The following is a 25302-nucleotide window of genomic DNA, read 5'->3' on the forward strand; positions in this document are numbered from 1 at the left end:
GGCATTAAAAGATAGGAGAGATTGGAGAGATTTCTTTTCTCTCTTCCTCGGGCAAGTTTGTGATCTCAGTGCTTGTGAGCCAAGCCTCTCGCGGTAACTGAGGCTCTGGCCCAAGTCACTTGCTGGAGGCAAGAAGCTGTGGAGAGACAGGTCTGGGGTTGTCAGCTCTGAGTGACAGTTTAACTTGCTGGCTGGCCCTGGCTGGGTTTAACTTCTGTCCCTGCCCTATCTGTCCCACCCACCCAGTGGCCTCCATCTGCTGACAAGGTCTCTTGTAAGCCAGATTGACCTCAAACTCCTGCTGCAGCCCAGGAACTTGGGAGCCTCTTTCCTTGATCTCCAAGCTCCAGAGTGCTGGGGCAAAAGCTTTAGCCACTACTTCCCATTCCTTCAGTTGCTGAGGACAGAACCCAAGACAAGTTCTGACAACCTCTACCTCCTGAGTTATGGCCACAGCCTTAGCGTACTTTATTTTTTAAACAGGGTTTCACGTAGCCCAGGCTGGCTGGTTCTTCTCTTCGTAATCAATCAACAGAGATCTTGAACTCTCCCTCCCCTCCTGCCCTCACCTCCCTGGGAGCTGAGATGCCAGGCCCGAGACAATCAGCTCCAGCAAATGTACAGCTCCAGCAGCAGTGACAAGTGTGTGTGTGTGTGTGTGTGTGTGTGTGTCTGCATCTCTCGCCCTTTTGGATTCAAGTCACCAGTAATCTGTGGTTCCAGGTCAGGTTAAAAACTGAATATCATAGTAAGGGCACTAAGGAGCCATGGTGGTCATGAAAGCCTAAAGGGCAGGCAGGATCAAAGCTGGACAGTCAGGATGTTAGTTAGATCTCTGGCCTGAGGAGAAGTGGCAGTGCCTGATAAAAAGCCCAACAGAGAGGGGATGGCTCTGTTTAACTCATGAATGGAAGGGATGTGTGTCCCTGGAAAGGCTTTGGAATTGGGCAAAGGTCAGAAGGTTGGCAGGAAGGAATCACTGCCCAGACCCTCAGGGTGGAGTCCAGACAGATCCTGACAGCTTTTGATGTCCCTGCAGGGACGCCAAGACCAAGCTTCTTCCACCCACCTGCAGGGCATCAGATTTCCGGGTGGCTGAAGTCCAGCCTCAGGGTGGGGGCTGCTTTGATGCAGTGGGGTTCAGACCTGCTGATGGGGGCCAGGCTCTGCTGGCTGGAGAGGAAAAAGGCCTTAGTTTTCTCCCTGTTCAATAAAAAGGAGAACCCCATGGGACTAAGAGAGCTGGGACTTGGTGTGTGGCAATAAAATTTTTACATTTTAACTTAATTTAGGTTATTTTTTTCCTGTTTTTTTGAGGCAAGGTCTCTGTGCAGCCCTGTCCTGGAACTTGCTCTGTGGACCAGGCCAGCCTCAAATCCACAGAGATCCTCCTGCCTCTGCCTCCTGAGTGCTGGGATTAAAGGTATGCAGCCCCACTCCAGGTTTTAAGAAGCCATTTGGGGTTTGTGGGGATAAACTGGTAGGGATGAGATAGGGAGCCTGAGGTTTGCAAGGTACACACTCTGTCACTGAGCTGTTCCCACAACACACTAAAACCAGAGGGTGAGGCAGGAGGATTGAAAGTTCAGCCGTAGCCTGAGCAGTTTAGTGAGACCCTGAATCAAAATTTTAAAAAGATCTAGGGCAGGTCCTAGCAGAGTACACCCGAACCCTACACTGTGGAGAGGCAGGGGATCTCTGTGAGTGAGAGGCTAGCGTGGTCTACAGAGCTACAAGACAGCCAGGCTACACAAAGAAACCCTGTGTCATATAACAAGACAAAACAAAACACAGAAAACAAAATTAAGAAAAGAAAAAATAGCAGGGAAGGGGGTGAGATTCCTGTCTAAAACTTCCTCAGAGAGGAGCTGGGCCCTCGAAGGAGGGGGATGCCTGCCTAATATCCCCCCACCCCCATCCCCCAAAGAGGGCTTGGGTGTGGTCAGAGACAGAAAGCCTGCCCAGTCTCAATAAGGTCCTGGGTTCCATTTTCACCCTTACCCCCCAAAAAACAACGTAGAACGAACATGCTGATACATATGTCATCTGACCCACAAGGATGGGGGACCACACACTCCGTGGGCACAGCCACACCTGTCTGAAATGATGGCTCTTCACAAGTGACTCCTCCCACAATCCCTTGTGCTTCCCAGGGTGAGTTAAAAACACCATAAACTTGGACCTGGGTCTGTTCTATCTTTTTAATTATTAATTAATTCATTAATTTGGTTTTTCAAGACAGAATTTCTCTATGTACCCCTGGCAGTCCTGGAACTCACGCTGTAGACCAGGCTGGCCTTAAACTCACGGAGACCCACCTGCCTCTGCTCCTCAAGTGCTGGGACTAATGGCGTGTGCCACCACCTCCCAGCTTCTGTCTCCTTATTTATTTTTAATTGTTTTTGAGAGGCTCTCGCTATGTAGCACAGAGGGCACTGGAACGTACAGCGACCCCTTGCTTCTGTCTCCTAAGAGCAGGAGACAGCACGCAAGCTCACAGCCAGTGATGAAGTCTGAGACTGTGCAGGATAACTGCCAGGCTGCTCCCTTCTTGGACCACCTGTAGAAACCTTTGACCTGTGCCTCGGTCCTCACGGACACGTCATTGTTCTACCAAAATGTACTTCTATCTCTGCTGCAACAGGAAGCCCGAGTTTGAGCAAGCCCAACCTTATCTAAGAAGCTCTATCTGCAGTCACCTGCTTGAGAGGAGCAGCTCCGAATCCCCCAGCCTGTGAGTTTGGGGCGATGTGAGTTTATGCTTAATGGCAGATGAAAGTGATTTCATGTCACTTTCATGATTGTCACTTAATGGCAGATCACTTTCATCTGCCATTAAGCATAAACACATGTTGCATGTGTAAGCATATGTGTGGTCCCATAAAAACATGCCATCACCATGCGTCTAATGAGTTACCTACATTATCTTCTGGCCAACATTACCCCATCACAAAGTTTCAGTTTACAACAGTATGGGAGGATAGAGCCTAGGACCGCAATGCATGATGGAAACACCCTAAGGGTGCCCCCAGCCCCTCACGGGTGTGTGGGCGGGGCTCCACTCTGACCACGCCTCCAGCCCTTGGTGTGGCGACAGGAATGGAAGAGCAGCAGGTGTTATTTAACCATAGAGCAGTATCTTCGAGCGTTTATTTTTTAAAAGATTTATTATTTCATGTTTGTGCGCATTTTTCTGCATGCAAGCCTGTGTACCCACGTGCTTGCCTAATGCTCAAAAAGGTTAAACGAGGTCTCCTGGGACTGGTGTTACAGATAGTTTTTAGCAGACAAATGGGTGCTGGGAATCAAACCCAGGTTCTCTGCAAGAGAAACAGGCACTCTTAAAACCGCAGAGCCAACTCCCCAGTCCTCTTCAGTTTCTCTTTTACTGTGGAATGTTCCAGACTACAATCACATCTGGCAACCGATAAGTGTGGTCGGCTGTCTCTTCTATTTGGATAATGCGGATCAAATTCAAGCTGTTGGGTTTCTCTGTAAAGTCCTTTGCTGGCTGAGCCACCCTGTAGGCCTGTAGCTGACCTTCAAAAATGCTTTTTTAAATGAAAATGCTCTCAGCCCAGGTTTTATCTTAGATCTAGGTGTCAGCCTCCCGGCCTGTTACCCCTATGGTTCAATATACCCCTTGGTTAGAGTAAAATCAAGGCTTCCCGGGGAGGAAAATCAGTGACTGGTGGTCAGGGTATACACAGACCTCCGGTTATAAAGCATTTGTTCATTGATTTCTTTTGGTGTGTGTGTGTTGCACATGTCACAGCTCACGATGGAATTCAGAGGACAACTTGCTGGAAAACCAGTTTCACTTTTCCACTTTGTGTGTTCGAATGCAAGTCGTCCACTAGGTGGCGAGTACCTTCAATCTCACCAGACCCTTTTTTTCCCCCTAACGTAGTAAGAAAAAATACGCCTTGCGCCTTGCTCTACTGCAGAGAGGTGCCTCTTTGGAACTTAACTCCTTCCGCAAAAGCCTACTAGAAACGCCTCCCCTACCGATGACGTCCCAGGTCTCCATCTCCAAACCCTAGCTCCCGCGTCAGGATAGGGACTACTGGCTCTTTAAGGAGCTCCGCCCCACAGCGCGCCATCACTCGCCTCCGATTGGTCCCGAGCGCGTCCGAGCGCAGCCGAACTTGACGCACCCGCCCGCAACCTGGCCGACGCACCTCCCACGCGGTTCCGCAGATCTTCGGCCAATCACCGCCCGGCGCGCCGAGACTAATCTGCATGACTCCGCCCCTCATTGAGTCCTCAGCCAATTGGAGCACTAGGCTTGGGTTTCTTAGCATGAGGGCGGAGCGGGCGCGGGCGCTGGGTTGGAGCGTCGCCGCATCCCAGGTCCCGGGAAAGTTTTTTCAGAGGTGAAAAGAGCCGGGAAGTCGGGGCCTGCGCGGGGCGGGGGCTGCGGGGCGCGGCCTCCCGGACTCGATCTCGCAACAAAGGATCGCGGGGCCTCCCGCCCAAGGACCTCCCCGCCCCGGGATCCGCCTCCCCAGTCCGGGCCCCCAGTGGACCGGCCTGCGGTTCCCATCGGGGTGGCAGGCAGGACCCCCCTGACCTTTGCTGGCTTCTGTTCCAGGTCCCGCCCAGCGTGGCCATGTCCCACGGTCCCCGGCAGCCAGGCGCAGCCACCGCGTGAGTGCCTGTCCCGACCCTGGATATGCCCTGTCCCCAGCATCGGGTACCCCTGGAAATGCCTGTGTCCACTTCGAGTACCAATGGTCATGCCCCGTCTCCACCCCGGACACTGCTGGACATGTCCTTTCCCACATCCCTAGGAACCCTTAAACATTCCCTGTATCCACCCTCGAGTACTCCTAAACACGCCATGTCTGAGCTGGTTTCTCTGGACATGCCTGTCTCACCCTCAGGTTCCTCTGCATACCCCTGTTTTGGGAATCCCTGGTCCTGTCCTGTCCTGTCCCTGTTCCCTAGCTACCTTATTCCCCACTGCTGGGACTTCTGACTCTGGCCTGTCACTCTTCGGGGATTTCTGTCTCCCTGTAGACTTGCCAAAGCACCCTATGGTTTTCCTCACAATCTCATCTTGCTCCCAGGTTCCAGGGCCACCTCACCGCATCCCCCTTCCCCACCTCGCAGTGGTCTACTGTGAGCCTTGAATCCTCAAACCGTGGGTCCTCACCCCCTTTTCCCGGGCTCATGCGTGTTCCTACATGCATACGTCTGTGATCTCCAATTGTCATTGGAAACGGGAATGATGGGGAAATGATTCTGGCACTGAATGATGACCCTGGTTTTCCGTGTCACCAAGACCTGCGGGAGGCAAGACGCCGGACCAGCACGGGGCCTTTGTAGTGGCTGTCAAGCAGGAGCGCAGCGAGGGTCTCCGTGCGGAGAAGGGGCCCCAGGAGGAGGAGGTGAGTCCCCTTCTGAAAAGCCCCTGGCTCAGCAACACACACCTCTCAATTCTACACTGTATAAGACCCTCCCACTGCCTAGCAAGAGACCACGCCTCAGCCTATCAGTGGCTTCAGCCCTACCCCTAGGAGGCTGTCTTGGCTCAGGACAGTTGGGTCTCTAGAGTTCTGACCCTTGATGTGTTGTCCTACTACTAGACTAGGCCCCGCCCACACGTCCCAGACCCCGCCCACACTTCCCAGAGCCCCTCCCAAGGACACAGCCCCCTCCTGCAGCCAGTGAAGAAGCGAGGCTGGCCCAAAGGCAAGAAAAGAAAGAAGATTCTCCCAAATGGGCCCAAGGCCCCGGTCACGGGCTATGTTCGCTTCCTGAACGAGAGACGGGAGCAGATTCGCACCCGCCACCCGGACCTTCCCTTCCCGGAGATCACCAAGATGTTGGGTGCTGAGTGGAGCAAGCTGCAGCCGGCAGAAAAGCAGGTAGAGACCAGAGAAGGGGGTGGCAGAAACAGGAGGGTCTCCGGGTCTTCCGGCCAGAAAGGCAAGCCTCATCGGTGATCTTCGGGTTCAGTGAGAGACCCTGGCCCAAAGAACAAGGTGGAAAGTGAGTCAGATTGACCTGGAGAAGGGATGCTCTCTCTAAGGGTTTGAGGAAAGGAGGGAGAGAGGCAAAGTGGGGGTTGCGAACAGATGAGTATAAGGGGAGTTGGGGTCCTGGCTTTAGTTTGTGGGTGCTCTCCCCCTCCCAGCGGTACCTGGATGAAGCAGAGAAGGAGAAACAGCAATACTTGAAAGAGCTGTGGGTGTACCAGCAGTCAGAGGCCTACAAGGTCTGCACGGAGAAGATCCAAGAAAACAAAATTAAAAAAGGTGAGTGAGCCAGGCAGTAGAGGTGCACCTTTAATTTAGCACTTGGGAGGCAGGCAGAGGCAGGTGACTCTCTATAACGTGAGTTCCAGGACAGTCAGGATACCCAGAGAAACCCTGTTTCAAAAACGACAAAAACAAAAAGAAAGGTGAATGGGCCCAAACTCCAATGGGCATGTGTTGGTTATATAGAGCCTACAGCCTTAGAGGCATAGGCATAAAGGTTTACATGGGGCTGCAGGTGGGGACGCTGGACTGGGAGGGTCCCTGGAGTCCTCGCTGACCTGCTTTCCTCCCTCCCCACCAGAAGACTCCAGCTCTGGGCTCAGGAACACCCTCCTGAATGGGCACAAGGTAAGGGCCTCTCTGTCCAGAAGTACTCAGGGGAGAAGACACCGATGTTCTAAACACCACCCCTCCCCCGTTAGTGTGCTTCATAAAGACACTGTGGAGACAGCAACTCCGTGGTGGGGCTTAGCTTAGTGATGAAGTCATTGCCCAGAGCGCACAGGACCAGGGGCTCCACCACAGGCATGCACACACGCAATTGAGGATTCTTTCATTTAAGAGAGCCTCGTGTATAGAGTGATGACTTGGCATGCAGGAAGCTGGGGACCCCGGTGCCACTCAGAGCTATGAACAGTCACTGCTCCTGCAGAGGACAAGGTTCAGTTCCCAGCACCCCCTTGGCTGTGAGTGCAGCCACCTCTAACTCCAGTTCTGGGGGATCTGCTACCCTCTTCTGACCTCTGTGGATACTGCATGCATATGGGAGACACACAATAAAAACGAAGGAGATAAAAACAGGCTGGGTGCAACAGGAGACGTGGGTCCCCACCGAACTCATTGCCATGTCCCAGGGTGTGGACTGCGATGGCTTTTCCACCTTTGATGTTCCCATCTTCACTGAAGAGTTTTTGGACCAAAACAAAGGTGAGGTTTTAGCAGGTGCTGGTGTCCTGGTTGGAAGAAGAGTGAAACTGAGGATGAGGGCTGGAGTCAAGACTGAGGTTCCAGGGGCCCAGGATGGAGAAGGGATGGTGTCAGGGATGAATGGGGAATAGAGGGAAGATGAGGGCCGAGGGTGATGAGTCCGAATGACGCCAGAGATGAAGCGGGTCTATAGCACTCCGGGACCAGTACGGGAGGCAGCCCTGGGCTCTGACTCCTCCTGTCCCGCAGCACGCGAGGCGGAGCTGCGGCGCCTCCGGAAAATGAACGTTGCCTTCGAGGAGCAGAACGCGGTGCTGCAGCGCCACACGCAGAGCATGAGCAGCGCGCGTGAGCGTCTGGAGCAGGAGCTGGCGCTGGAGGAGCGGCGCACGCTGGCGCTGCAGCAGCAACTGCAGGCCGTGAGGCAGGCGCTCACCGCCAGCTTCGCCTCCCTGCCGGTGCCCGGTGCGCAGCCCCGCCCACAGCTCCGGCCCCGCCCAAGGAACGCCCCTTCTCTGCGTGCGCGGACCCGCCCCCTCGCGAGGGTTTCTCGGGCCCTCCCCTCACTAACCCGCTGACCCGCAGGCACCGGAGAGACGCCAACGCTCGGAACGCTGGACTTTTACATGGCGCGGCTTCACGGAGCCATCGAGCGCGACCCCGCGCAGCATGAAAGGCTGATCGCACGCGTCAAGGAGATTCTGGCGCGGGTAGCCAGGTGCGGGTGCGGGAGGGGAGGAGCGGGGTGAAGGGAGACCACGGCTCTGCTCGAGGTCTTCATCACCCCCTCCGTTCCACAGCGAGCACCTGTGACGGGCCTCTTGGACAGGGACATGCCCCTCCACACCCGCCCAGGAAGAAGCTGCACCTTGGGGTCTCCAGACCCCCCTCATGAGATCTCAGCCGCCCCCCTTTAGCTTCGTATCCCATCCCAGGTTGCAGAGCCGGGGAGACCTGCCTGCCTCGCAGGGAGGTCACAGTACAGTGGGTCAGGAACAGAGGAGCCAAGGCCGCCAGACTCAGATACCCCACCCCCATCCCTGGTGTGGAGCAGGACCCCAGGTCACTCACCCTACAGCCAGGGACCCACTACGCAGGCGCTGGCTAACCTTGCAGAACCCGGGCAGGGGTGGAGCAGTTTAACAGCCCCCTTCCCCAGCACCTGTCATCACCCCATCCAGACTTTCAAATAAGATTTAAATAAAAACAAGTGGGTTTTCACTCACGGTAATGTTTGTGGATTTGGGGGAGTGGGCCCAGCCTGTTCATGATAATTCTTCTGTGGTGGCTTGCCTGCCCTCCTGTCTGTGGTACAGGATCTCAGAACCTTCACTACATGGTTATCAGGTGGGGAGACTGAGGCAGAGTGGGGCTGGAGTCGCCCATCGTCCTGTCCGTTTTGAGGGTTCTCTGTAGGTTCAGGGCCAGGCTGGACCTTCAGTTCCCAGACTGGACTCCAGTCCACCCCCCAGAAATCTTACTGCTTTAGCTGGTGGTGCACACCTTTAGTCCCAGCCAGCACTCAGGAGGGAGAGGCAGGACAATCTCCGAGAAATCGAGGCCAGCCTGGTCTGCAGAGTGAGTTCCAGGACATCCAGGGCTACACAGAGACACTGTCTCAAAACAACAAAAACCAGCCCACACCAGAATTTTCCAGCCATCAGCTTGATCTAGTTCTAGAACATTCCTCAGCTGAAACCCTAACTGCATGAGCCTTCTCTGTGCGTGGGGGGGGGGGGTCTCCAGCCCTCCTACACCCACCACCTACTTTACATCCTGGGACGTTTCCCGCCACGCAGGTCACACTGGGTTCTTTTTATGCCTGGTTCTCTCGGCACCATTGACACTGGGCATGTCCTCTTCACGGCTGAGTAATACTTCTTGTGTCCCAGGTTATGGCGAGTCACTCGGCCCTCAGGGCAGGAGCTCCCGGCTGTGACAGACCAATGCCCAGGCTGTATCTGACTCAAATGTGAAAGTCCTGCCAGGGGACTGTTTAATTAATGAGACAGACTATCTTTTAAAACTTGCCCAATCCAACACACTTATCCTGTGCCAATGAATTGTATCCCCCCAGATGTGCTCCCATCCTCACCTTCAGGACCTCCAGGCACGACCTTATTAGGAGTCAGGGTGCTGGCAGTGTAATTAAAGTGAGTGAGGTCATGTCGGGGCAGAGTAGGCCCTGTGCCAATAGCGAGTGTTCTTTCGAGAAAAGGAAAGTTGACACAGGCCTGGGACTGGGCTTTGAGACAACAGACACTGAAAGGGCACAACAGGCCTGTGAGCCAAGGACAGTGAAGGATTTCGGAGGACAGCCCCCCACAGCAGGGCGGGGGACAGGGGGTGCTGATGCCTGACCTCCACTACTTACCAACTGATGAAGGATTAAGTCGATCTTAATCCTTTTGTTTTGTGACAATGTCTCATGTAGCCAAGGCTAGCCTTGGTCCTCCATGTCCCCAGTACTAGGTGGGATGGGGTTGTCCCATGCCTAGATTTCTCCTTCCCTCTCTCCCTCCCTCCCTATCTGTGTGTGTGTGTGTGTGTTTCTCTCTGTGTCTGTCTGTCTCTGTCTGTCTGTCTCAGTGTGTTTCTCTGTGTGTGTGTTTCTCTCTCTCTCTCTCTCTCTCTCTCTCTCTCTCTCTCTCTCTCTCTCTCTCTCTCTGCATGTACAACTGCATACCAGAAGAGGGCATCAGATCCCTTTATAGATGCCAGTGCTCCTCACCCCTTACCCATCCTCCCAGCCCCCCTTGATTCTCTTTGTTGTTGTGGTGGTTGGTTGGTTGGTTTTTAATATTAGTGTTTAATTAATCTCTGAAGTGGCTTTAAGCCAACAGAACATAGGCACCTCCAACACCCTTAATCTTTTCTTCGGCTCTTCTGTGGAAGAATTTGGCCTTCAGGACCACAGGTTGCTTAGGGAAGTCTATAATTTATCCAGGTTGACAGTTGGGCAGAAGCTCTGGACGGTATCTGTCGTCCCGTGGTGATGCCTCCAGGGTTCCCGCAGCTCCTGGGTGGTTGTGACCTGCAGTGACCGTGGCTCTCATGGCCGCAGAGCTTCCGGGTCTTCCTCAGTCTGGGTGGCATGGCAGTGGCAGAAAAGAAAGAGCCCGTTGATTCTTTTAAGCCACCGATTCTGTCACGGGAATCTAGAAGACACAGCCGCAGGTGTCCACTGAACCTTGCACCCCACTTCACCCACCACATATCTAGGGACTCCTGAAAAAGGAGCATTTTACAGTGGTGTAGTCTTCATTTCTTAATAAAAATTCTTCGTTGGGGGAGAGTGGGGTGGGTCGATTCAGGGTCTCTCTGTGGCCCTGGCTGTCCTGGAACTCACTCTGTAGACCAGGCTGGCCTCGAACTCAGAAATCCACCTGCCTCTGCCTCCTCACTGCCTGGCTAACAGTTATGTTTACAGGGTAGTGCACACAAATTTAACTCCGTCACTGGGAAGTGTGAGGCCAGAGGATCAAGGGGACATTAGGGTCCACCTTGGGTACATAGTGAGTTTCACGCCAACTTGGGCTACATGAGATTCTGTCTCAAAAGCCAAACAAAAATTACTAAGGGAGAGATTTGGAGGTGGGAGAGCAGGTGATCTTTACTGGGAGCTCTGGGGACTGAGCCCCAGAGGAGAGCCCGGCTTGTTCAAGAGCCCTGGGGCAGAGCGGACCCTGGGCAGGGTGAGGAGGAAGGCTTGTGAGGCCAAATAAACAGAGACATGGAGTTCACAGGCAGGACGGGAGCTGCGGGAAGACCTCTGATCTGGATGGTGGGCTGTGCGCGAGCGGGGCGGGGGCGAGGGGAGGACAGGCGGGGCTCCCCGGGAGGCCAAGACACCGGCACCCACAGCCCGGGGCCTCCCCCTGTTGTCCGCCGGTCCCCGGGGAGGGAGTGACTGGCCCTGGCGGGCGGTTTCACCTTCCTCCGGGCGGCTCGGATTCCCGGATCCGCTTACGCCCGGCTCGGCTGTCGCGGGTCCCGGGCGGGAGGCGCAGGACGCGGCGGACCCCGCGCGCCATGGACAGTGCAGCACCCCGCGAGCCCGGGGCCACCGAGCCCCCCGCCCGCGCGCGCCCGCGCCTAGTGTTCCGCACGCAGCTGGCGCACGGCAGCCCGACCGGCAGGATCGAGGGCTTCACCAATGTCCGCGAGCTCTACGCCAAGATCGCCGAGGCCTTCGGCATCGCGCCTACCGAGGTGAGGTCGGACCACGGACACCACCCGGGACCCTGTCTGCACTCCTGGAGAAAGACGGGGCCAGACCCTGGGGGTGGGGTTCCCGTATCTGCCCAGGACCCGAGAGTAGCTGATGGGTGGAAATCAGCTGTGGGTAGGGTGCAGTCACCTAGGGGTTTCATCCCCGACGCAGGACATAGCAGGTGTAGTGATGTAAGGCCTGTTATTACAATACTGGGAAGGTGGAGGCAGGAGAATTGGGAGTTCAAGGTTGGTCATCCTCAGATATGTAGTAAACTAGAGGGTCAGCCTGAGTTACATGAGGCCATATACAAAATAAAATTACTTTTAATTTCTTTAATTCAATTATTTCTATTATTCCCTTTTAGCTGTTTGTTTTTCTTTCTTGTAATTTTGTCTTTCTGAGACAGGGTCTCACCATGTAGCCCTCCCTGGCTGGTCTGGAGCTCACTCTGTAGAACAATCTGGGTTCAAATCCACAGAACCTCAGCCTCTAGAATGCTGGGGTTAAAGGTGTGGGCCACCGTTTAGTATGGGTGGGCTTTATTATGTGTGGGGGCACCAGAGCACGAGGTTGGGCAACAGTTTGTAGGGTTAGGACTCTTTCTACATACAGCCCCTGGGAATCAAACAGGCTGGCAGACTGGCCACAAGGCCCCCCTCCCCCAACACACAGCAGCCCCCTCCCCCAACACACAGCAGCCCCCTCCCCCAACACACAGCAGCCCCTCCCCCAACACACAGCAGCCCCCTCCCCCAACACACAGCAGCCCCCCTCCCCCAACACACAGCAGCCTTCTCTGTTCTCATTCCATTGTCTCTTCCCTTAATTAAGATGATATCTCACTTTGTAGCTCAGGCTGGCCTGGCCTAAAATTCATTCTGTAACCCAAGCTGGCTTCTAACTTGTAGCCTTTCCCTTGCCTAGGCTTTCCAATTTCTGGGTTTACATTCCTGACCCAGGAATGCTCAGTCAGAGTCTACATTTGTCCATAGCTGAGTCTAGGTCCCCCTCTTATCCGAACAGATCCTCTTCTGCACCCTCAACAGTCACAAAGTGGATATGCAGAAGTTGCTGGGGGGGCAGATTGGGCTGGAAGACTTCATCTTTGCGCACGTGCGTGGAGAGACCAAAGAAGTGGAGGTCACCAAAACAGAGGACGCTCTAGGACTGACCATCACAGACAATGGGGCTGGATACGCCTTCATCAAGGTGCCAGTCGCTGTGTGTGAACTGTCAATGGCCTTGTCAAGATCTAAGAAGACTCTGGGGACCCCAGGGAGGGTGGCCGGGGCAGACGACCTGAGAGTGTAATTTCCTACAGAGAATCAAGGAAGGCAGTATCATCAACAGAATCGAGGCCGTGTGTGTGGGGGACAGCATCGAAGCCATCAATGACCACTCTATTGTGGGCTGCCGGCACTACGAGGTGGCCAAAATGCTACGGGAGCTGCCCAAGTCTCAGCCCTTCACCCTTCGTCTGGTGCAGCCCCGGAGAGCCTTCGGTAAGGACTGCTGGGCCCCAGGCTTGCCCCGGGGCAATGAGAATCCGGAATGATATTCTGACTCATATTCTGATAGTCTAAGCTGCCCTCAAACTCAATATGTACCCAAGGATGACATTGAACTCATCCTGGCCTGCTTTGCAATTGCTTCTAAATAGTGCTCCTGGGATGAGAAAGGAGGGAGGGTTTCTTAAGCTTGACAATGTGAGTACCATTTTGGGGTGCTTTCTCTGTCATGTCCCAAGCTCTTCAGGGTGCTGAGCATTGTTCCTCAATTTCAATCACTCTTCAGGACAGCCACACACGTGCCCAGACATCACTCTTAGGGAAAGAATAATATACACCAGGGACTCTAGGGGGACTCCACCCTGACCACGCCCCAGCCCCTCACTGGGGGGAACTCCACCCCTGACCACGCCCCAGCCCCTCACAGGGGACTCTAGAGGGACTCCACCCCTGACCAGGACCCCAGCTCCTCACTGGGGGGTTCTAAGCGGGGCTGTACCCCCTCACCACACCCCCAGCTCCTTCACTGAACTTTATTTTTAAAAGATTTATTTATTTAATGTAAGTACACAGTTGCTCTCTTCAGAGGGCATTAGATCCCATTCCAGATGGTTGTGAGCCACCATGTGGTTGCTGGGAATTGAACTCAGGACCTCTGGAAGAGCAGTCAGAGGTCTTAACCGCTGGGCCATTGGGAGATTCTAAACGAGGCTCTACTCTGACCACCCCCAAAGCCCCCTCCCTGGAGGGTTAGGTGGGGCTACACCCCCGACCATACCCCCAGCCCCATAGTCCTTTAATAGCTCTCAGGAGATTAAGGCATGACAATTCTGAGTTCAGGGTTAGCCTGGGTTACAGAGGAAGACTCTGTTTGCAAAAACAAAAAAAAAAACAACAACAACAAAAAAAAAAACCATGAAAAACAGTCCACACAAAACAGAACACATCTGTCACTGGTTTGTCCCCTCTAGATATGATTGGCCAGAGGAGCAGCAAGCGTCCAGTGGAAGCTAAAGTGAGCAGCGGGAGGGAGACGCTGCGCCTGCGCTCCGGGGGCGCTGCCACTGTGGAGGAGGTGGTGAGTGACTGGATGGATGGTCGCACACTTTTGTTAAGCCCACAGTGCCTGTCACAGCCCAGCATTCAGGAGGGTGAGGCAGGAGGATGGCCACAAATTCAAGGTCAGCCTGAGCCTCTGAACAGGACCCAGTTCTCAGAGCTGCAGTTTCCCGGCTTGTGAAGTGGGTATGACAGAAGAGGACAAGGGGAGCAGCTCCAGATCACGGCGCCCAAGGGTTTCCCCGGGTTCCTGGCAGAGAAGCAAGGGACCGACTGACCTCTACCTTATTATTATTGTTTTGCTTTTCTTTGCATTTGTGTGTATGCATACAGAAGTCAAAGGTTAATATTTGTGTCTTTCTTTCTCCCAACTTTACTTTTTAAATGGCATTTCTTTATTGTTTTATTGATTTTGCGTTGGTGTTTTATGTGTGCATATGTGGACAGGAGAGGGAGGTCAGAGGACACTTGGGGAGCAGTTCTCCCTTGCACCTTTATGAGCGTTCTAGAGCTTGAAGCCAGGTCCTCTTGGCTGTGAGGTGAGAGGCTCACGGAGTGGAGCACCTTGAGAGTTGGAATTCTGTGTATTCGCTGTACTAGATAATGAGCGTCCTTGTGAGATTTTTCAAGTGTGTTTGAATACATCCATCACCCCTCCTCTCCTTACCCCTCCCTCCCACCCACACCTCTCTCACCTCCTTTTAATGATACATGGTTTGTGTCAGGGCACAGACGTCAGCCACACGCTGAAGGAAGTGTCTCCTATCCCTTTAGACATCACTCCTGCCCCCTCTCACGTAGCCCCTCCCCACTATCAATCGGAAAGCATCACCCCTAGCAACCACAACACTGTCAATTCTCGGGGGGGGGGGGGCGGGGGGTCCACAGCCTCTACCTCTGGCAACCACCAATGGTCTAGTAATCTTGGGGCGGGGCCTCCAGCCTGTCACTCACCCACTGGTCCATTCACCTGTTCGCAGCCCAGCGACGTGGAAGTGGCAGCTGCGCGCAGGGTGGACGACCTGCTGGAGAGCTACATGGGCATCCGAGACCCCGAGCTGGGTAAGCGGCACGGGTAAGCGTGGGGTCCCCGGCACGAGAGGGAGGTGGTAGGCGGCAGCATGCATCTGAGTGCACAGTCAGTCTGTCTGTTCTTCCTGTCCCTTCATCTGCCCGTCCATCCCGTCTGCTCGTCCATCCTGTCCCTCTGTCCGCAGCAGCCGCAGTGGTAGAAACTGCTCGGAGCTCGGCGGGAGCCCAGGCCTTTGCACGCGGCCTGGACGCCGTTCTGGGCGAGTTCGCCTTTCCAGACGAGTTCGTGGTGGAGGTGTGGGCAGCCATCGGCGAGGCCCACGACGCTTGTGGCTAGCGTGTGTGGGAGTCTCCAGTCCTGGGCCCAGCCCCCTGCCCCAACGCCACTCCAGAACCCAGGACAGCCCTGAGACCCGGTCCACCACCAGAACCCGACCCAGTTCTGAGACCCAGGCCCACCCTGAGGCCCAGCCTGGTTCTAGCACCCAGTTTAGCTCTGAGACCCTGCTGGAACCCGATCCAGGTTCTGGAACCCAGATTTGCCCCAAGGCCCAGTCTAGCTCTAGAACTAGCATCGAGGTCTGGCCCAGCTCTAGAACCCGACCCAGTTCTCTGACTCAGGCTCACCCTGAGGACCAGCTTGGTTCTAGCATCCAGTCAGAATCTCATCCTGGTTCTGAAACCCAGGTTAGCCCCAAGGCCAGGTCCTGCTCTAGAACCAAAATGGATGCCTGGCCCAGCTCTAGAACCCATTTCAATTCTGTGACCCAGGCTCATCCCAAAGCCCAGCCTGATTCTAGCACCCAGCTAGAACCCCCTGTCAGCCCTGAACTCCACTCCTGCTCTAAGACCAAAATTGAAGCCCAAGGCAGCTCTAGAACCCAACCAAGTTCTGTGGCCCAGGCCCAGCTCAAAGCCCAGGTTGGTTCTGTAACCCTGGTTGTCTCTGAAGTCCAGCCAGCTTTTAGATCCCAGCCTAGTTCTGGGGTACAGTCTGACTCCAGAGCACAGATCAGCCCTGAGGCTCCGGCTGGCTCTGGAACCCAGATCAGCCCCAGACCTGAACCCTGTTCTAAAACTCATCCTGAATCTGACTGCCAACCCATCCCAGGAACCCAGTCAGGCTCTGAGGACACACACCATTCTGGAGCCCGGAGAAATTCTGAAGCCCACACCCGACTTCGAACCCAGGCCAGTCCTCAGGTCAATTTCTGCTCAGAGACCAAGTCCAGTTCTAGAACACAGACCTACCCAGATAGGAAGCCAACCTCTAGAGCCCAGCCAGACACTGGAACCAACCCTGAAGCTGCAGCCCAGGTCATGGCTGACCCTCAGCCTTCCAGAATGCAGCCAGGCCCCGCCCCACAGCCACACTCTGGAACTAAGACAACTGTTAAGGAACTGCTGGGCTCAGAGCACCATCCCAGTTGCCAGGCTCGAAAGCCAGGTTCTGAGAGCCAGCCCAGGTATGAGACAGCCACCACCACGGCCTGGCCCTTCCCTGACACTTGGAGTGGTTCAAGAGGAACGGCTAGCTTGGGACCCCAAGCAAAGTCCAGCAAGACACTGTCTGCTGGAACCCAAGCAGGCTTGAGTAGCCAGCCATCTTCCACATCCCTGCCTACTGCAGGTACCTGGGACCATACTGCTGCCCGGTCCAAACGTAAACCTCAGCCCTGCTCCCCAGTCCAGCCGCCAGCCAGTGCCTCCCAATGCCCTGCACCCCAAGCTAGCCCTGGTGAGGAGTCCAACTCTGAGGCCCAGCCAGGGGACAGGAGCAGGACACCTCTGCTGTCAGAGCCCCACTCCCAAATGCCATGCACTCCTGAAACAAGGCCCAGCTCCAGGATGTCTCCAGATGCTGATCCCACCCCACCCAGAAGATGGCATGCAGGCTCCGGGGAACAGTCCGACTCTGGGACCCAGACCGACTTCCAGGCCTGGCCTAGCTCCGGAGCCCGTGTGGGTTGGGCCAGACATCGAGGGTCCCAGCTACAGCCATTGACAGAGAAGGAGCCCAGCTCCAGGTCCCTCTCTAGTTCTGGGGGCAGAAACCAGCACCCGGTGACATCTGGAGCCAGCTGTGTCCCCCAGATGGACACAGGACAGTGGCTTGGCTCTGGAGTCCTCTCAGCCTCAAGAACCCAACTGAGTTCTCAGGTTCCACCATGCTCTGGAGCCCAGCCCAGCGCTGTGAAAAATTCCAGTTCCAGAACCCGGCCAGGCCCTAACCCCAGCCTTCACAGAGCCCGCCCCCTCAGCTCCAGGGACAGTCATCGCCCACAGACCCCTGGCCTTGAGCCTATAAAGGAGCCTGATACCCTGGCCAGACCTCAGTTTCCAAGCCCACCTATCCCCAGAGCCCCCACCCCTGCCCCAAGCAAGGTTGCTGGGCCTTGGCCTCAAGATGGAACCCAGGCCACAGACAGTCCCAGGTCAGGTCCCCCACCTTCCTTCCTGGGCCGTGGGTCACCAGTCCCAGACATCCCCCAGAAGCCAGCCCTTTTTCCTAAGCCCCAGCTGGGATGCCAGAAGCCCAGCCCCCCCACCATATGTATCACTCCTAGCCCCTCCCCCAAGTCTGGGTCCCTCTTCCACCCCAGCTTGTGACCCTACTCATCCCAGCACAAGTGCTGGATGGTAGAAACTGAGGCTTGGGTTTCTAGAGCCTGGCTGCTGAACCCCAATCCCCCTGTAAGTGGATCCAGACACAGAAGACACAAGGGCGGGAGGCTCCTGGGAGACCTTGGTGGAGAATAAAGGAGCCTGCACTTCCACAGCCGCCAGTCTCCCCTTTCTGTTGTTTTCTTGAAACTGCGGTGAAGGGAGGCAAACGGACTGAGGGATGCTTGGCTGAGCGCCTGCTGTATACCTGACACTCCAGAACCTGGACATTCAATCATTTATTGAGCATGTGTGTTGAACAGCTGTGGGGAAGGGGGCTCAATAAACACTGAAGAGGTTGGGGACCTCAGAGCTGGCTATGGGGACCACTGTGTGTGCTTCCAACACCCAAGGCTGGTGTTCCTGGAGCCTGGAGGAATGTGAAGCCCCGTGTCTCAGACTCTGACATTGGTGGATAATGCCACCAGCACCCCAGGTTCTGCCTCAGCCTCCTAGCTGACAAGGAATAGTCTGGGGAGAGGGCCAGGGAGGACCTCCCTAGCATCGAGGAGCCATCTTTGTAGTTTGCAGGAGTCAGTCCCATGTCATAGCTCCATCCTTAGTCTACCAAGCATTCAGGCTCCTGGGAAACGGTACAGGTTGATGCTGTCATCAAGGACCCCAGGTTTGAGTGGCACTGTCCTTCAGGGTCCACTGATTATGGCCTGGGCTGGGGGCGGGCGCAAGGACACGGCTTGGAGCTGTGAGCTGACCTGAGGATGCAGGCGCCGCAACACCGACCGGCGAAAAAGGATGTAGACCCAGGGGTCCAAGATCTGGTTCCACGTGGCCACACGCAGGTAGATGAGCAGCTGGCGCTCCGTGGCCTGCGACAGCTGCCCGGAGGGGCTCATGACAGGTGGCGTCTGCAGCAAGGTCTGCGCGATGAAGACCTGTGGGAGCGGAGGCTGCGCTGTATGACCTTGCAGCAGTGCAGCAACCGCTGAGCTGCCGCTACTGGGCCCAGGAAAGACTATAGGCTTTAGCTCATGTCCTACTTTAGAGTAAACTTGGACTTGCTGAGGCAGGAATCTACCCTAAGTCAGTACCCAGCATTCTCCTTTTTATTAATTTATCTTTCATGAGACAGGATCTCACTGTGTAGACCGGGCTGGCCTTGAACTCATAGAAATCCTCCTGCCTCCTGAGTGCTTGGATTAATTGCATGTGCCCCATGCCTGGTTTACATTTTATTTTAGGCTTGGGGCAGACCTTAGAGCCTGGATCACACACCTCTCCTAGAGGAAAGTCACTTTTGTGCTAGGGGAGCCTGGATACAGTTGGCACACAATAAATGTTTGCGAAGAAACAGGCAAACACAAAACGAAAGCCTGTGCCCACATTAAAGTCCTACCAGCTGGGCTCCATCCTCCCAGGAGGCCATCTATACAAGCCTGGAGTCTCTGTGGTGCCAGAGGAATGCAGCAACATCGAGTTGTCCAGCCATTCTACCTAGAACACTTTCCCCAGCATTGTCTAGCAGTTGAACTCCTATTCATCCTTCAAAGCCCTACTCCAGAGCACACAACCCCAGGAAGTTTTTTCTGTTACACCCTGCAGATCCTAAAAGCGTCAAAGATCTGAACCCTGGGACTGCCTTACTCCTGAGACACAACTAAAGAGGGTCAACATGCTACGTGTGTTGGGGGAGGTCTCCAACATCGGGACTCACCAGCAAGGGCATCCAGCACACCGTGGCCACCACCATGATGCCTACAAGCTGAACCATCATCTCCACCTCGCAGTCCCGCGGGCGCTGCGTGGCCTCGCGTGCGTGGTAGACGCGGCAGAGCGTGGCCACGCTCACGGTGTTGAGCAGGAAAGACAACCCCACGGACGCACTGCCCAGGAGCGCGAACATGAGCCCGAAGGCCACATCGCTGTGCTGCGCCCCGAGAGTCAGGAAGCACCAGGAGCCGGGGTACTGCACACTGTAGCGGCCAAGCCCCAGCAGTGGCAGCAGCCCAAGCGCCCCGGCCGCCACCCACACCAGCCCCACGGTGGCCCAGGCGCGGCGCGACGTGGACGCGGGTCGTGAGAAAGGCCGCGTGATGCCCATGAAGCGCTCGGCGGCCATGGTGGCCCCCAGGAGCAGGGGACACAGCCCGAAGAACACCATGACCACACCCATGAAGTAGCACAGGCGGCAGCCGGGGTCAATGGTTCGCCAGTCCAACAAGGTGGCGTGCTGTGACACCACGACAGCGCCGGTGACCAGTAGTCCCAGGAAGTCAGTGAGGACGAGGCCGCACAGCAGAGCAAGGAAGGAGGAGCGGGGTCCGGCCCCGGGCCGCGCCCCAGCCAGCACACTCAACGCCAGCAGGTTGGACCCTAGGCCCAGCACGCAGAAGGATGCTGCGAACCACGGTGAAGCGATGGCGTGCCTCTCCTGCAGCGTGATGTTCAGCGGGCGGAAGCAGGCCCCCAGTGAGGTGCCATTGGGCCACATGACTCCTGAGCCTGACGTGGCGAGGGGGTCAGCACCCCATCAGATGCAGGTGGCCGGGACCTTGGGCTGGCACTGGCTCCGGCACACCTGGAAGACAAGGTGGGCTGGTTAGCGGGGCTTGAGCACCTTGTGGAGAACTACAGACTTCAGCGCCCCAGGAACAAAAAACCATTAGTTGAGGCAGCCGTTGACTGTTGATGCTGGCTGCTTCTGACCCCATGAAGTGGCCCTGGCTGGCCTGAAGCTCCAAGTTGTCCTGACTCAGCCTCCTGAGGAGCCAGAATGACAAGAGATGTGTCCCGACACCCTGCACCCCAGGTTCCAGTCCTTGTACTCATGGCATGGCTGTCACCCATCTAACCTGTGAGCGCACCCATTCTGGCCTTGGTACCTGCCCTGACACTCCCATGGTGTGGGCCATTCCTCCGCTCCCCTGACGTCACTTTTATAATAAGAAACGGACCCAGAAGTTCTGCTCCATTTTGGGAATGAAAAAACAGCCCAATGGCAACTTGTCCCCGGGGAGGGCTCCAGCAAAGATCGGTGTGGGGCAGGGACAGAAGGACAAACATCCCAGAACCGAGGTTGGATATGGGATTGTCTAAAAGTGAGACTATTCAATAGCAAAATCCTTCACAGCACCAGGAAGGCTGAAGCAGGAGGATTGCTGCAAGTTTAAGGTACACAGGGAGATTTAAAAAAGAAACAAAACCAAACCAAGGTCAGAGACCAGAGACTGGCAGTAGCGTAAAGTCTGTCACCCAGTGTCCCTGTGCAGCCCAGGCTGGTGACGATTCAAGCTGATTCTCCCTGCCTCAGATTCTCGGTGTGAACCATGTTTTTTTTTTTTTTTTTTTTTTGTCTTTTAGATTTACATCATTCATTTATGTATGGGAGTGTAGAAGGGCACGTGGACAGTCCAGTGCATGTGGGGGAAGAGCTCAACCTGGTGGGGATTAGGTCTCACCTTTTACCACATGGGTCTTGAACTCAGATTACCAGGCTTGGCTGCAATCACTTTTACCCACTGAACCACATTGCCAGCCCTCCGTGGCTTTCTTTCTCCCTTCCCAGTTCCTTCCACCGAGCCCCAGGGTTTTAACAGGTGGTCACTCGGGGTTTGGGATGTGTCCTCTGTTCTTGTCCTCACATCCCCACAGAAAGCCTCAGTTCCTCTCTGGTAAAGGCAGCTAATGCTGAGAACAGCTATTTCTTGCACCTATACCTGGGACACAGTAAATGTTTAGTTTATGCAACTCAGAATGCTTCATGCAGGAATAAACAGCCCGGTAGGCACTGCTTTCATGTTCCCCTTAGGAGGCCTTACTCCAGGCTGCTGCCTGGCTGGGCCTGCACCATCCTGAGGAGGATCCAGGGGAGAAACTGAGGCTCAGGGACGAGGGCAAGGTGGATGGCAACCCCCTGACTCTGAGGTGCTATGCACATCTTTTGAGTTTCTGTGCTAGGTCTCCAGGACTGATGTTCTTTCCCAAGGTGGGCTTCATTGGTGGCCGGCCCCCTCCTCTGTCCAGTCCTTGGCTCGGCCTCACCAAGGTCACCAGGTTCCTCTCACCTGCTGTGCCCAGGGAAAGAGCAAGCTCACCACCCAGCAATTTGTCCCAGGGAAGCTGGAGCCCAGCATTAAGGATGGATGGCAGTTTCCAGCCCTCCCTTTCTCCCCTGGGTTCAAGTGATAACTTCAGGCTCAAGTTACCTACGTGAGATCCGAGGCAGGCTTGGTGGCTTCCGACCTAGCCAGCAGCCCATGCTGTGTGGTCTCGGGAGACTTACTTGGCATCTCTGTGCCCTATTAGGTTTCATAGCCATGGGGCAGGGAGCTTTGGGCCTGGGAATTTTAAGGCTCAGGAATTCTGTCTGTCCTCATGCAGACTCAGACTGTGTAGACCAGGCTGGCCTGGAACTCACTGAGATCCATCTGCCCCGCTGGGGTGACAGACGCAGGCTACCACACCCCAGCTTTGGACACCAGGGAGCCGAAGGATTCTGGAACCCTCCCATCTTGAATCACTGGGATGCAGGGTGGTCCTGCGTTCTTGAGCTGTGTGCCTACTACTGGGGGTGGTAGACAGCCGTGTTCTGTCTGGGATGGGGCTCATTTTTGTATATATGTTTCCTGGGATGCTGGTCCCCATTCCTTGGGGCCCAGGCTGGGTGGCTGAGTTCCAGCCTTGGTGGAATGTGGTGTGTGGCTGGGCTCTGAGTCTAGGCCCCTCCTCCTCTCAGCTCACCCATCTTCAACAAGCCTCCCCACCAGGCCTCAAAGCAGCCTGGGCTCTCCACACTTCCGTCACCCATGGCCACCCGACACAGCCTGTTTCCCCTGTGTAACGAAATTGCCTCCCCTGGTCACTTTCTGCTTATCAGCTCCTGAACTGAGCCTTGGCCTCAGCTGTGCCTAGTAGGCTGTTCTGCCAACACCCCAAACACCCATTGTGTGTGCCCCACGGACCCTCAGGTTCACCACACACTGCTCCTCCCACTGTCTGCTTCCTGTGAGCTGTTGCTCCGGGTGCAGGTGCTATCTAGCGGCGGTGGGCTGAGAGGGGCCACCTAGACCTGTTTGCTGGTGTTGGATGGATGCCCCTCTGGATAGGACATGTACTCTGAGCTGAACCTATGTGAGTACAATCGCCAAGCCACACTCCGTAGCCCCCAGCTCCAATCCATCCTGTCCCCAACTTTATTGCTGCCAGAGAATCTTGGACTGGCCTCACCCAGACACAGGAAACCAGTGTACCCATGTGCCACTAGGCACACTGCATTTGCCCACGTAGACCACTAAAGGTCACACCCCAGCAGCCCCTCAGGAAACTTGGGTACCTGCCGCTATCACCACCCCCAGGGGACAGGCCACACAGAGTGGTTAGTACATCTGGGCTCCCCAGGTATTATAAAAAGGCTTACCTCTTATAAAGTCACATTAGAGGCAAGGGACTCACCTGCGCTGTCGGTACCCAGTGTCCTCTGGGGTGTTCCAGGCCAGGCAGAGAGAGGAGTCCCCTGGGGAAGCCAAGTCACTGGCTGAGGGAAGGCACCCCGTAAAAGGTAAAAAGGCCCAGGGCTGTGGGTCTAGCGGAGCACTGGGGACCCTCAGGCGCCCAGGGCTGTAGGGAGGCTGTTTCCCGTCCCGCCCTGTCTCCATCTGTCTTTCTGCCGGTCTCTCGCCAGCCCCACCCCCTGCGCTGGCCTTGCCTCTCCGCCTTGCTAGGGTGGGAATCAGGCAGGGCACAAGAATGGCAGAGAAGATGTCACTGTTGACAGGTCAGGGACCCAGAGGCTCAGGCCCCATGTGGGAAGAGCTGAGGCCAGATGGGGCTGGTCCTGGCACAGCAGCAACTAGCCCTTGTCATGGTGGGATGGTAAGGGCAGCTCCAGCCCAACTGCAGGGGCCAAGAGCTGGAGAGGGCTGCAGTGGGGGAGGGGCACAATGGGGGAGGCTGTAGACCAGGCTGTTCTCTAGAGATGGAGCAATCTTAGGGAGCCCTCTGCTGCACACCCACTGCTGGAAGCCCTGACAGTTGCCCGGGATGCCTGGGCCAGGTAGTAGGTGTTTTGTGCTTTGTGGCTTGAGGGAGGTGACCCTGGGTCTCTTTGGCCCTGACAGGTCCTGGTGGGGAATGGGATGCCTGGCCTGGCTATGACCCCAACTTCCCAATTCCAGTCTGTCCAGTCAGCTAGATGCCTGTCAGCAGCAGGAAGCCCCTTGGCTGCTGCACAACCCCCACTTTTCCTGTCTCACTCACAGGGCCCTTCCCACCATCCCAGCACAGCTCCCTGGCTTGCCTCTTCCCTGGTGAGGACTTTTGTAGTTCCTCTCTGGTTTCCTAGCTGGGCCTGGCCTAGACTATCCATTCCATAAGGTAGGGATTGAAATGGACATAGAGGGGGAATGGAGAGATGGCTTAGTGGTTAAGAGCTCTGTCTGCTCTTCCAGAGGTCCCGAGTTCAAATCCCAGCAACTACATGGTAGCTCACATCCGTCTGTAATGAGATCTCTGTAATGAGATCTGATGTCCTCTTCTGGTGTCTGACGAATAAATGACAGTGCACTTATAATAAAACGAAAGCATAGATTGCCCCTAGGAATTAATGTGGGGGAAAGAGGGTATAAAGACTGGGGTTTGTGGGATGAATAGATGTTCTGCAGAAATGTTTAGTGGTGAGGGTGAGGTGGGAGAGCAGAGGGGGTGTTGTACATTCTTCCTCTGTCCCTTGGCCTGAGATAAGGACATGTCTGGTCTGGACAAAGGACATTCAACTTTGCTGTACAGTGACAGGTGAAATGTAAATATATAACGCAGAGCCCACACCACCTGGGGCTACAATTTCCTGGCTTTGGCTCCCAACCACACCATCAAGGATGGGAGGAGTTGGGCTCAAGGATGCTGGGGTGGTGTGGGAGCTGAGGCTCAGGACGTACCCCCTGTGGCTGTGGCTTCCGCTGATCCTGTGGGCCTATTCTTAGCCATGGACACAGCCAAAGGAAGGAAAAGGCTGGGCTGGGAGCTGGAGGCAGTCTACACGACATTAGAGCCCATGTGTGCACAGGGAGAGGTCGGAGCACAGGGTTTGCATCCTGGCCTGCTCTTCCAACTCTGGGCACCTTGGGGTACCCCTACCTCCTGTCTTTTTGCAGGCTGGAGACCTTGTAGTGTAGTAGGGGAGGGAATGGACCCCTTGTAGCCCAGGTAGAGAAACTGAGACTATGTGCAAGCATGACATTCAAGTATGTCCTAAGCTTAAATGTCCGGGCTCTGCCCTTGTGGCACCTTTGGGGATGAGTGAGTGTCCTTGGAAGAGGCCTCCAAGATTCCCTGGTGTCATCAGATTCCGGACAGGTGTGTGTCTTGCTGCATTCTCAGGACACTCAGAGGCCACCGAGTTAGGGGTAACAGGGTGGCCTTGCCAATGGTTAACACTTGGTGGCAGATCTGGACTCCTTGGCCTTCACTGGGGGACCTACCCCAGTGGTGATAGCCACGTGTCTCCCAGATGGTAGTGGTCTTGGGACCAGGTGGGCAGAGAAGACCTAAATCCTGACCCTCCCTGAGCCACTTGGGTGTGGGATCTGTCCTGTGACTCAGATCTGAAGCCATTTTAAAATAAGCTTTCTATTAAATATATCAAAACCACATGGGGCTCCATGGTTGAACAAGTCCG

The 25302-nt window shown here is 55.4% G+C and overlaps 3 protein-coding genes across 5 annotated transcripts; 2 read left to right on the forward strand and 1 right to left on the reverse strand.

Moving 5' to 3' along the window:
- Positions 1-4324: 4324 nt before the first annotated feature.
- HMG20B (high mobility group 20B) lies at positions 4325-8402 on the forward strand. Of its 2 annotated transcripts, XM_080935890.1 has the most exons (10): positions 4325-4376; positions 4595-4650; positions 5288-5393; positions 5592-5873; positions 6143-6263; positions 6568-6614; positions 7121-7193; positions 7443-7658; positions 7779-7911; positions 7994-8402. In XM_080935890.1, the coding sequence occupies exons 2-10, from the start codon at positions 4613-4615 to the stop codon at positions 8004-8006; spliced, it is 1029 nt and encodes a 342-aa protein (XP_080792016.1). In that variant the 5' UTR covers positions 4325-4376; positions 4595-4612; the 3' UTR covers positions 8007-8402. The 2 variants fall into 2 exon arrangements, with proteins under 2 accessions (XP_080792016.1, XP_080792017.1); XM_080935891.1 differs by lacking the exon at positions 4325-4376 and having other exon boundaries at positions 4393-4650; positions 5670-5873.
- Positions 8403-11194: 2792 nt separating this feature from the next.
- On the forward strand, positions 11195-17711 carry GIPC3 (GIPC PDZ domain containing family member 3). 2 transcript variants are annotated; one of them, XM_080935978.1, is made up of 6 exons: positions 11195-11405; positions 12433-12618; positions 12731-12911; positions 13889-13995; positions 14957-15051; positions 15194-17711. In XM_080935978.1, the coding sequence occupies exons 1-6, from the start codon at positions 11226-11228 to the stop codon at positions 17616-17618; spliced, it is 3174 nt and encodes a 1057-aa protein (XP_080792104.1). In that variant the 5' UTR covers positions 11195-11225; the 3' UTR covers positions 17619-17711. The 2 variants fall into 2 exon arrangements, with proteins under 2 accessions (XP_080792104.1, XP_080792105.1); XM_080935979.1 differs by having other exon boundaries at positions 14957-15038; positions 15194-15467.
- Positions 17712-18316: 605 nt separating this feature from the next.
- Positions 18317-20182, reverse strand: TBXA2R (thromboxane A2 receptor; the record flags this gene model as incomplete). The annotated part of the gene is made up of 2 exons (XM_080935190.1): positions 19345-20182; positions 18317-18565 (listed from the first exon to the last, which is right to left on the reverse strand). The coding sequence occupies exons 1-2, from the start codon at positions 20119-20121 to the stop codon at positions 18317-18319; spliced, it is 1026 nt and encodes a 341-aa protein (XP_080791316.1). The 5' UTR covers positions 20122-20182.
- Between the last annotated feature and the right edge of the window lie 5120 nt (positions 20183-25302).

The sequence above is a fragment of the Micromys minutus genome (genome assembly GCF_963924665.1).
Source record: "Micromys minutus genome assembly, chromosome: 22".
NCBI lineage: Eukaryota > Metazoa > Chordata > Mammalia > Rodentia > Muridae > Micromys > Micromys minutus.